We start from the raw sequence: 13139 nt of genomic DNA, 5'->3' as shown, positions 1-13139 counted from the left end.
TTTTTATTAGTAACTTGATGTTTTGCCATTGAATCCTGTGGTTAGTAATTTCGATTCTATGTTGTGCAAGGCCAGATTTGTAAGGTTTGATAAGGCAGATGTGCCTTATCAAACCTCATATGGTTTGTGATCTTGATGTTCAGAGATATGTTTATTTATGGACAAAGAGGAAGATCTATAAATCTGGGATCTTCTCATTCCCAGAATATCAGTTTTATCATTTTATATTTGATAATAAAGATGACTGTAAGCCTGTGTAGTTTAGTGAAAGTGGCATTTGAACTGTACGGCATGTGACCAGACGAAGTTCGAGTCTACTTTGGTCACCAACTGGAGGATACTCTTTAAGCCTTTTTTTTTGGCCTCTTGTGGGAATGGGTCCTTGGGGGAAGGGGGACGACATCAGGTAACACTGAGTCCAGTGGAGTCTGGAGGGAATAATGATAGGTATAGAAGCAGTGACATTTTTATGCTTTATACTAATGCCAGGAGTATCTGGAATAAAGCAGATGAATCGGTGACGCTGATATTATCAGCCTGGCCAAAGATTATTCGAATCTCTGAGATGTGGTTGATGGAAGATAATATAATAGCAGGAATAAAAGTAGCAGGGTACAGCATTTTTTGGCAGGATAGGAAGGGAACGTGTGCTGAAGTACTGCTTATGATAAGTGATGACTTATGTCCTCTAATAGTAGAAGCTTTCGAAGTCACTGACACTAATGGTTTTGAAAGCATTTGGTGTGAGGTAGAGATGGGAAAGACCGGATATTTAGTGGGATGTTGGTACAAGCCAAGGAGCACAGAGGGTGGGGAGCAGGAGATGTTTATAAGGCAGGTGATTATAATAGTCTTAATATCAACTTGGGGAAGTTTCATGGAGAGCAGAATATTGGAAGGCCAGGGTATCATTAGTGTTTGGGAAATTGTGAAGGAATATTTGTTAGCAGCAGTAGTAAGCTGTATTCCACGAGTGAAGAAGACAACACAATTTGGTGCAAAGTGGATGACAAATAATATCAAACAAGAACTGCGGGTGAAAAAGATTATGGAAGAGATATAATCAGAGGGATTGAGAGTAGATGCATGAAGAATATGACTCAGGCCAGGAGAGTGACTAGTATGGTGAGGAAGGCAAAACTGGAATATGAGAAGAGATTGGCCCTAAGATCCAAAAAAAATCCTAGTGAATTTTTTAGCTATGTGGCCAGTAGGAGGAGAAATGATTGTGGAAGAATGACATTGTGGGATAAAAATGGGAATAGAATGACTAATGCAGAGGATATAGTGGACTTGTTCAATGAACACTTTATTGGAGTATTTCATCCTGGAGAAATACTTTTTAATACTTGAGGGATAGGGCAGGTTCAAAGTTTAGAGGTGCAAGAGGAGAGTGCATTACAAATACTGAGTACTCTGGGGATGACAGTAAAGCTGTGGAATAGGATAGTATTTCACTACTGGTTTTGAGAAAATGTGCTAAAGAACTGACAGCTCTGTCGATCTGGTTTTTCAATGAAAATCTGGCTACAGGAAAGGTATCCAGGGAATATCACTAGTGCCATTGCATAAGGGTGGTAGCAGACTGGAAGTGTCTAATTATTGGCCAGTTTGTCTGTCATCAGTAGTTGTTAAGGTCTGGGAGAAATTAGTGATGGACCATATACAGCATTGGGCAGATGAGGGTAATGTTATCTTTGAAAATCAACATGGATTTGTTAAAGGTGCTCTAAAGTTACAAGAGCAGTTGAAGAGGGAAAGGCATATACTTCAGTTTTCTTGGATTTAGCAAAGCCATTTGACAGGGTGCCACATGATAAGCTGATATTTAATGTCATGTTGGTCAACTGGATTCAGAATTGGCTGTCCGATAGGTATCAGAGAGTTGTGTATGGTGAGGTAGTATCAAGGAGACAGCAGGTTACAAGTGGGGTCCCACAGGGCTCAGTACTGGGACCTACACCTCTTTCCAAAAAGAAACTGAGCTTTTCGAAAGTACAGGGGGCTAGTGATGCCACCTTTTGTATCTTTTTGTTGTTGAGGGCGGAAGCCTTCATTGGTGTTGTGTTGGCTGTGTGTGACATTTGTTTCATTGGAGGCCGAGTTGTGGTGCCAAGAGTGACAGTGTGTTTTAACGAATGGTCAGTCGTCACGATATTCATGCCGTATGCAATGAATTCTTGCTATCAATCGCTTCAAAACTTTGAGATGAAACTCACCATTGACCATTTGGCCAGGCTGAATGAATTCTTGGTGATAATGCCCTTGAAATCATAGAAACAAATCAGCATTGTCTTTACCTTTGACCAAGCGACTTTTTTTTCGGATGCCCCTCTTCTGGTGGTCTCCACTCAGTATTCTTGCACTTTGTTTCGGGCTCATACTCGAAACACCACGTTTCATCATCAGCAACGATCATTTCAAGGAAATTTGAGTCCTTACAAGCTGTTTTAATGAGGTTCTTGCATTGTTCAATTCAGTACACTTTTTGATTGTCGGTCAACTTTTGGGGAACAAATTGCGAATTAAATTTATGAAGGCCCAAGCTCTTGGTTAAAATGTTGTGTATAGTTAATTTTGGAATCTCCAATTCATCTTCAATTTCACGGATGATTTCGGGTTTTCTTTGATGAAATCACGCACTTTTTGAATGTCAACTTCTCGCAGTCCAGTTTTTGTATGGCCCACTTTTCGTCGTCCTCAAGCATCTCATGATCATTTTGAAATCGCTTAAATCACTTGTAAACTTGAGTATGGGATAAGAATTCATCACTGTTCGCTTTTTGAAGCATTTGATGCGTTTTGAAAAAACTTTTACCAAGTTTAACGCAAAAGTCAATCGCAGCTCTCTGTTTGAAACTCATTTTCCGGCCGTTCGTCAAAACATGCTGTCACTTCGGCACTGTGGCTCAGCTTCTGATGGGATAGGTGTCATGAGCAGTTGGCACAGCACTGCTGAGGGTTTTCGCTTTCGACAGCAGGGGGATAAAAGTGCTTTATCCTTTCTTTTTAGACAGAGGGTGTATGTTGTATAACCTTTATATCAATGACATTGTCATTGGATTGCAGGGGGATATTCAGTTGTTTGTGGATGATATGAAGCTGGGAAAGGTTATTAGTAATAGTACAGATGTGGTAGCCCTGCAAGAGGATTTGAATAAACTAGACAGATGGGCAAATGAATGGGGAGTATCGGTTTCATGCAGCAATATGTAAGGTCTTGAAGTTTGGGACACTTCATACTCTATTGGAGGAGTCGTACTGGAGGAAGTAGGGGGAGACGAGATCTGGGATTGATGATTGATAGAAACCTGAAATTCAGGAGACATATTGCAAAGATTGTTCACTGCAATGTTGCTGCAATCTTCAGCAATGGATTGCTGAATCTTGCTGATTCAGATTGCAATTAGCAAGATTGCAATCTGAATCTGCTTATTGCTGATTCAATGCAATGAATCAGCAATCTGCTGATTGTTGATTCATTGCATTGAATTGCTGCAATCCTGAGATTGCAGGATTGCTGCAATGCTGAGAAGGATGCTGACCTGCAGAGATAAAAGAGTTATCATTGCATTGTATAAGACTCTGATCAGACAACACTTTGGCTATTGTTCTCAAATGTGGTCCCCAGAATTTCAAGGGGATAAATTAACTGTGGTAAGGTTACAGAAACGGATAACAAAGATGGTTTCAGGACTGTACAATGTTAGTTATAAGGATCTGCTGAGCGAATGTGGACTACAGAGTTTGATGGATAGAAGAAGGAGAAGTAATATGATCGAGACTTTTAAATTGTTGAGAGGCAGTTACAGGGTTGACACTGGGGAGTTCTTTCACTTGGTAGAACAGCAGTAAGGAGTGATGACAAGGAGTCATACCTGGAAGTTACAAAAGGAAGCTGTGAGCACGAGGGTGAGGAGTGGTTTCTTTGCTTGGAGGGTGGTTGAACCGTGGAATGCATTGCCTGATGGAGTGGTGAGAGCAGTAATGGTCAATGAGTTCAAGAAGTGTTATGATAGACTTTGTGTTTCCTAGGAAGGTCCTCTCCCAATGAGTCTCTTGACTTCATGGAGGCCTGAATATTAATAATAATAATAATAATAGTGGGATTAGGCAAGAGGGAACTGCTGAGACTAGGGATCTTGGAGTGATAATTGATAGATAGGAAGTTGAAGTTTATGGGCCATGTGGCAAAGATTGCAAATACAACTCAAAAGATAATTGTAATGCTGAAACGAACATTCACATGTAAAGATAAGGGTGTTATTTTGCCTTGATAAGCCCTCACTTGGACTATTGTGCGCAAGTCTGGTCTTCTGGTTTCCTTTGGGATTCTGATATATTGGAGAGAATACAAATCAAGTGTTAAAAATGATATCAGGATTATGGAATACTGATTATGAAGACAGATTGAGAATTTGTAGACTGCAGACACTAGCAAATAGGAGAAAGAGGGGTGATATGATTGAGACTTACAAACTTCTGAAAGGGTCATACAGGATTTCAATTGCTGGAATTTTTCAATTTATGGAGGGTGGAAAATAGACAAGAGGGCATCCTTGGAAGCTGAGAATGAAGGCCGCCAAGAAGGGTGTGAGGGCCAGATTTTTCTCTCAGAGGGTGCATGATTGGAATGGATTGCTATTGGATGTTATGAGTGCAAGCAGTGTGAATGAATTCAAAAATAGGTATGAAAGCTTGTGTGTGTGTGTAGCATGTGGCCTTCCTCGATGAGTCTCTGACTCCCTGGAGGTCTCACTTAATAATAATAATAACAATGATTGTAATTCATTAAGTTTGTAGTCTGCACAGAATATGTATGATGTAATTACATATCTTCGCATAATGTCCAATAGATTACTATTTTTATGTGGGAGCAATGTCTTTTAGTCGATATAGTTTGATTACTATTATCCAGAATTTGTGGTGTAGATAATTTGTATGGCTATTCCATCTTAGATCAGCATGAAGTGAAGTCCAAGATAAAGTGTTGTTTTCACCTGTGTGATAGCTGTAGTTTTAGGAGAAGTGCTTTGTGTATAGGAGGATGGATGTCAGATAGTGAGATGCTTAGTTTCTGTGGGCTAGGTCTGGGAGTTTTTGAATATTATTAGCTTTGTCTTTTCAGGGTTTATATATGTATAAATATGTATGTCATTTTCAGTTAGCCAATTGGTGTTCAGATTGAAGTTGTGTTGCATATTTATGTCATTGTAAATTGACACTATGCCTATTTCGTCTATGTATTGGAAGACGCTACTGTTTAGGGAAGTTGTTTAATGTTCTGTGTGTGTATATATATATGTTTAACAGAATTGGAGAAAGAACAGCTCCATGTGAGACTCCACAAGTTATTGGTAGCTCTTTGCTGTGCACTAATCTCCCCCCCCCCTTTTTTTTTTCCCTATACATGTGATGTGCTTTCTCTTTTCCATGTATCTTTGGAACCACAGGAATAGACAGCCTCTGATTCCAATATGTGTTAGTTTGTTCAAAACAAGGTTTGGTTTTATTAGTGTGTTAGTGTATTATAAATTATTATAAAATAATTTTTCTTTTTTTCTTTCTTAATCTTTACTTCTTTTACCTTTACATTGTCAAGGGTTTCTATTCCTTATAACTGCAACCATTATACGAGGATAAGGTGGTTGGCCCTATGCCTCTCGGTGTATCCTATATCTGTAGAAGCATTATGTTCTCAAGACCGGTTTACCTGCTTGAGGAAGGGAAAAACCCCCAGATAAACTGGGGAGAAAAACCCTGCAGGCCCTGTCCAAGACCAGCTAACTTGGAAAGATCCTAAGCTCCTCACGTCAGCGATGGGAATCGAACCCAGGACACTCCTTTCCCAGGCATATGGTTGCGAAGCGAATAGCCACTCAGCTAACTGCTTGAACTAAAATAATTTATAATAATAATAATTATTATTATAATTATAATAATAATTATTATAATTATAATATTATTATAAATTATTTTATACACTGCAGGTTTTATTGCATATATGTGGATAGTGATGCATATTGCTTTGATAGTGTTTTATATTTTCAATTGAGTACTAATACTCCTATTGTCACTGAAATAATATTCAATGGTAAAGACATATGTTTTTGATAAAACATGCAATTTGATTAGCTAGAAGCTTTCTGTGTCTTTTAATAATAATATTATTAATTTGCTTTTTTAATTTTAGCGGCTGTAATCAAAGGGAACCACACTAACTGTGCTCAGTTTGCTCAGGCTCATAGACTCGATTGGCTGTTCAGCAGGCTGGGAAGTCAGCAAGCAGCCGAAGGCACAGGTAAGGTCATGTTAGTTATAAATAGCACTACTTTTTTTTTTAATAAAAAAATGGTATATTTTTGTTGCAAACTCATATACATTGAACAGTGCCATATAATGTCGTATTATTATAATTTCTGCATGGTCATCTCAGTGAATCTCTAAACTCATCAAGGGTGGTAAATATTTCACTAAGCACTAACCAACATTTTTTACAATATCTGTTATACTTTAATTTTGAGGTCATTCGCTGACAAGGAACTCACAACACACTGTTTCAACACAATCTATTCATTCACTAGTCTTTAAGCAACAAATTCAGTTTTCTTACTAATCACACACTCTTGCTCAATTTCCATGGACAATTCCTAGTTCTCCCCCTACTAATACTGAAAAATTTTCTCTATATCACATTTTTTTACCTTATGAAAACCTTAAACTTGCATGTCTTTATTTTATCTCCCTTTGTTTTTAAATATTAACCAGTTTCTCTTCTTCTTTGGTTCATCAATCCGAAAATTGATAATTATAGCAGCACATCACAACATCTTGTCTTGTGACCTCCTTTTTATCTCTTCATAACTCTTAGTGTCAGTTAGCAGTTTCTGTAATGCACAACTTTTTGACCTATCCTCAGAAAGAACTTTCCATAAATGACCTGCCACCATTTTGGTCACTTGCCCTGTATCCTCTGAACCTCTTGCTCATTCCCAAGAAACTCAGGTGACCAGATCTGTAACCAGTTCTACATAGGGCCATATCAAGGCCTTATATAGAGATATAATAATTTCCTTATCTCTGTGCTTGTCAAGGTGTTCTTCAGTAACCAGGTTACCCTATGAGCTAATTCATGTCCATTGTTGATGAATGGTCTCTGAACTTCAACTCCTTACCCATTAACACCCTTAAATCCATAGTTTTTATCAGTATTCTGGTAAGGAAAGTACAGTTCCATCAGCGTACAGTTTGTGTTCTTTCCATTCCAAAATTCCTAACAAAATTCCAGACTCTTTGCCACATTAAACTGCTAACTATTTCCCTTTGCCCATACTGCCAGTCTATTTAAATTACCCTGCAAGATCTCTGTGTCTTCTTTATTAACTATTATTATTACCCCAAGACCTCATGGAGTCAAAGACTCATCTGGGAGGTCCTTTTATCTCTCACACACACACACACACACACACACACACATCTCATCATACCGTGTCTTAAACACACTCAAACTCCTTGCAGACACCGCACTCTCAGGCAAGGCATTCCAATCATTCACAACTCTGCATGAAAAAAACTTGCCTTTCACTCCCCTACTCACACCCTCTTCATACAGTTTCCAGGGATGACCTCTGGTTCTCCCCTATCTCCCACTATTTTATGTAGAACTTCTCCACTATTGATCCTATAACAACCCCTTACCAACTTGTAGGCCTCTATCATATCTCCCCTCTTCCTCCTGTCCACCAGACTCTGCAAATTACATCTTCTCAATCTTTCCTCATACTCGACATTCCAGAGGTCAGAAACTACCTTAGTCAGTTGCCTTTGGACGCTTTCCAACATCTCTTCATCCTTCTGAAAACCAGGTGACCAAATCTGGGCACAATAGTCCATGTGTGGCCTAATCAAAGCCTTATACAACGGAACAAGAATGTCAGTGTCCTCCACATCATTCCCAGAAGCCTGTGTGTTGTCTTCACAATTTTGGCTATGTGTCCCCTGAATTTTAGTTTCTTATCCACTATCACCCCCAATTTTCTATCAGCAGCTAAGAAGTAATATTTCCCTTCAGATCACCTCTTATACATTAATATACAAATTGAATAGCAGTGGCCCAAGTACAGAGTCTTGTAGTATAGTGGTTGCATTCCTTTTTTTTTGTACTCTACTCCTGAATAAAGTATCTGATGTCTCTTCAATATTTATGTAACAGAATTCCCTGAAAATCCTTTCAAATGCCTTTTACAAAGCCCAGCAGTATTACCACATAGCCATTATCTTTATGAATATGAATAAAAAAGTGGATGAATTCAAAGGAGATGAATAAAAAAGTGGATCATCACAGGAATGTGAAAAAAGAATGTTAGTACTGAATGTTTTGCTCTCAGTGAAAGTGGATGAATGGAATAAGTTGTTAGAGGGAGTGCAAGAGCTTTGTCAGTGAAGGACTACAGAGAAGTATGGTAGGCATTGTATTAATAATGGTTAGTGTTAGTTTCCCATGATGAATTTTTGCACTCCACAGAGGTGCCTGAACAATGATAAAAACAATCTTATATGAATTTTTGATTAAGTATTATTTTTTGAGATACAGAATGTTTTTTTTTTTCAAACAGCATGTTAATTTGGAAGCATGCTTGCATTAGTAGATACTTCCAAATTAACACCTGTAACTGAGCAATTTCTTTATTATCTGACTTGCAATGAAAAAACCTTCAATTATCTGATCCTTGAATGGGTTAGCATGTCAACTGATGTCTGGTACATCACTGTATAATTTACTTCAGCTATCTGTTTAACCTTTATATCAATGACATTGTCAGTGGATTGCAAGGGGATATTCAGTTGTTTGCAGATGATGCGAAGCTGGGAAGGATTATTAGTAATAGTGCAGATGTGGTAGCTCTGCAAGAGGATTTGAATAAGCTAGATAGATGGGCAAATGAATGGTGGTATTGGTTTAATGCAGCAAAATGTAAGGTCTTGAGGTTTGGGATACATCTATGGGAGGAGCTATACTGGAGGAAGTAGGGGAGACAAGAGATCTGGGGTTGATGATTGATAGAAACCTGAAATTTATGGGACATGTTGCAAAGGTGGTGAAGGTAACACAGAGGATTGCTGCGAAAATGAGAAGGACACTGACCTGCAGAGATAATAGGGTTATCATTCCGTTGTATAAGTCTCTGATCAGACCACATTTAGACTATTGTTCTCAGATTTGGTCCCCAGGATTTGAAGGGGATAAATTAACTGTGGAAAGGGTACAAAGGCGGATAACAAAGATGGTTTCAGGACTGTACCGTGTTAGTTATGAGGATCAGCTGAGGGAATGTGGACTGCAGAGGTTGGTGGATAGAAGAAGGAGAAGCGATATGATTGAGACTTTTAAACTGTTGAGAGGTGGTTACATGGTTGACACTGGGGAGTTCTTTCGCTTGGTTGAACAGCAGGAAGGAGTGATGACAAGAGGTCATCCCTGGAAGTTACAAAAGGAAACTGTGAGCAAGAGGGTGAGGAGTGGTTTCTTTGCATTGAGGGTGGTTGAACCATGGAATGCATTGCCTGATGGAGTGGTGAGAGCAAGAATGGTCAACGAGTTTAAGGAGTGGTATGATAGACTGTGTTTCTCAGGAGGGGACCTCCCCTCGATGAGTCTTGTTACTTTGTGTTTCTTAGGAAGGACCTCCCACGATGAGTTTTTTGACTCCAATGAGGCCTGAATAATAATAATAATACTTCATCCATCCAACCAGCAACTTGCTTTACCACTGTGGTTGGATAATCGAGGGAGTAATGTACCTGTTTACTTTGTGTGTAATATCAAGAGTCATTACTGAGTGGGATTCTTGATCAGGCAGGAATGGAAATCAAACATAATTGAATTTAAGAGATAACTCTGCATGCATTGCAAATCAAATCATCCATAGGTACAGTAATGACTATAATTCATGTCTATGCTCCAGTAAGTTCGCATAGTGATACTGAAGTCATCAAAGATAGATTTTGCCAAAAATGAAGGCACTTACATTTGGTAGTTAAAGGGAATTTCATTACCTCAATAAGCATGAGGTTTCCATTTGAAGAGGCATTTATTTGACAATATGGCTTGGGATCTTGAAATTTCAGAGTTAAAAAGTAAGTTAGCTTTCACTAAGTAAATCCTCTATAATGATTCCTTCATCAGAAGGAAATCTAGAAGAGTGCAGGCAATTATGTTCTTCAAATAACTCAATAGCCAAATGAAATTGATTACATACTATTTCAAATGCAAGAACTCTCCAGAAGAATGAATACATCTAACTTAATACAGATCACAGATTAGTTGTTAACTGCACCATTAAAATATGTCTTAACAAAACAGAAATAAAAGGTTTAAAAAAAAAGAAGAAAAAAGGGAAAGAAAAGGTGATCCAAGAGTAATTCAGAATAATAGTAATGTGTACAAAATTAATTTCAAATGGAAACAGCAATTAATACCTCAACTAAGGCTATAGAAATAAAAAAAAAAAAAGACAAGGTTCTCATCAAAATTAAGAAAATCCCAGGTCAACAATTAGTGATACTATACTGAGATTGAAGCGTACAGAGTAACCTGCAAGTGCTACCTGCAGTGGACAACCCACCACACTTACTGAACATGACTGTAAGATGCTATGAAGGATAATATGTAAAAACTCCATTCATCAGCCAAAATATTGAATTTGGAGTTCAAGGCATCAATGGAACACAAATCTATGTAAAAACATTCAGAACTGAGGATCACAACATGGGTTTTCCATGGTAGGACCACAACATGCAAGCCCCAAGTTACCTGAACCAACATGCAGAATCATCTTTAGTTGCAAAGAACACCACTGATAAGTCTTTGTACTTCCTAGATACAATAGTCATGTGCCTTCCAAATATTTCATTATCTTTTTCTATTTATACCCAGACACCATTTTTTGGAATCAGCAGCAGGTTTAGACATTCCACAAACCTCAACAAGGCCATATCAGTTTACCAAAAAACTGGAAGGCAGTCATCTTAAGATAAAATTAATACTTCTTAAATTCTCCTTAAACAATAAAGAGGTAGTCTCTCTTTATCGAACAATAGATGGTGCTAATTACGACTAGTTCTTTGTGTTGTCTACTATTATTATTATTATGATGATATTTTCTATCATTATAATAATAATAATTATAATTATTATTATTATTATTATTATTATTCAGGCCTCCATTGAGTCAAGAGACTCATCGTGGGAGGTCCTTCATAGGAAACACAAAGTCTATCATACCACTCCTTGAACTCATTGACTGTTCTTGCTCTAACCACTCTCTCAGGCATTGCATTCCACAGTTCAACCACCCTCCACGCAAAGAAACCAGTTCTCACCCTCTTGCTCACAGCTTCCTTTTATAACTTCCAGGGATGGCCCTAGTCCTCACTCCTTCTCTCCGTTCCACCAAGTGAAAGAACGCCCAAGTGTCCACCCTGTAAAAGTCTCGATCAAATCAACCAACAGTTTAAAAGTCTCGATCAAATCACCTCTCCTTCTTATATCCACCAAACTCTGCAGCCCACATTCCCTCAGTCGATCCTCGTAACTGACATTGTATAAACTCCTGAAACCATCTTTGTTATCCACCTCTGTACCCTATCCACAGTTAATTTATCCCCTTCAAATCCTGGGGACCAAATTTGAGAACAATAGTCTAAGTGTGGTTGATCAGGGTCTTATACAACGGAATGATAATTCTTTTATCTCTGCAGGTCAGCATCCTTCTCAGTATTGCAGCAATCCTCTGGGTTACCTTCACCACCTTTGCAATATGCTCCTTGAATTTCAGTTTTCTATCAATCATCAACCCCAGCTCTCTCATCTCCACTACTTCCTCCAGTATAGCTCCTCCAATCGAGTATGCATCCTCCCATCAATGGATCCCAAACTTAAAGGCTTTACATTTTGCTGCATTAAACCGACATCCCCATTTCTTCAACCATCTGTCTAGCTAGTTTATTCAAATCCTCTTGCAGGGCTGCCACATCTGCACTATTACTAATAACCCTTCCCAGCTTCACATCATCAGCAAATAACTGAATATCCCCTTGCAATCCATTGACAATGTCATTAATATAAAATTTGAATAACACAGGTCCCAGTACTGTGGAACTCCACTCATAACCTTCTGCCTCCTTGAAACTGCCCCACCATACACAACTCTCTTATACCTATCAGACAGCTAATCTTGAGTCCAGTTGACTTACCTGACATTTAAACCCATGTGCTGCAACTGAAATATCAGATTATGATGTGGAACCCTGTCAAATGCCTTCAAATTCCAAAAAAATGGCAGTATATGCCTTTCCCCTCATCAACTGCTCTTGTAATTTTATTATAAAAGGCAATCATATTACTAAAGCAAGAGCGCCTTAACAAATCCATGTTGATTTTCACAGATAACATTACCCTCATCTGCCCAACGCTGTATGTAGTCCCTCATTAATTTCTCCAAGACCTTAATAACTACTGATGACACACAAACTGGCATCTAATTAGACACTTCCAGTCTGCTACCGCCCTTGTGCAGCTGCGCTATCTTACCTTCCTTCCATTCCTTGGGTACGTTTTCCACAGCCAGACTTTTATTGAAGAAGATAATTTTAAACTGTTCCTACTATTAACTAGTTGCATACAGTGATAAGCTGTTTTATACTCTGAAGATGCTTGTTTTAGCACCAGTGAAATATCAGGTAATAAGTATAGCTATCTATTGTTCACTGGGCATCTACAGATGCCGTATGGTCATTCCGATGCTCGATGATGTTCCACACCAGGCCTCGCAATGTAGTCCTGCTGTTTGCTTTTCTGGCAACCTCAACTCTCTGAAGATCAGTCACTCCACACACGCCATCCATCCATCTCAGTGATGGTCTACTCATGCCTCTTTTTCCAGGAACTTTACCTTCTATTACTGTTCTGAGAAGTCCTCCTTCCATCCTTTCTGTGTCCAAAATATTTTAACTTTCTTCTGTCAATATCCTTAAGGAGCCTTAAAGTTTTACTAATCTTTTTTAATGCCCATTCATTTATACGCCTTTCAGTATATGATATCCTCAACAGCCTTTGCTAACACCACATCTCAAAAGCA

General features: G+C 38.6%; 1 protein-coding gene across 3 annotated transcripts in view; it reads left to right on the top strand.

Annotated features, from left to right (window-relative positions):
• RyR (Ryanodine receptor) overlaps window positions 1-13139 on the top strand; it is a 1703288-nt gene that overhangs the window by 298598 nt on the left and 1391551 nt on the right. For all 3 annotated transcript variants that reach the window (XM_090399345.1, XM_090399347.1, XM_090399344.1), the window contains exon 17: window positions 6194-6301. In XM_090399345.1, coding sequence (XP_090255471.1) covers window positions 6194-6301 — 108 coding nt within the window. The remainder of the gene's footprint in view (window positions 1-6193; window positions 6302-13139) is intronic.

Source organism: Typopeltis vanoorti, chromosome 10 (assembly GCF_054136105.1).
Source record: "Typopeltis vanoorti isolate ZY-2024b chromosome 10, IOZ_Tvanoo_1.0, whole genome shotgun sequence".
NCBI classification, from domain to species: Eukaryota; Metazoa; Arthropoda; class Arachnida; order Uropygi; family Thelyphonidae; genus Typopeltis; species Typopeltis vanoorti.
Note: the sequence above shows the minus strand (reverse complement) of the source record. Positions and strands in the feature narration are given on the sequence as shown.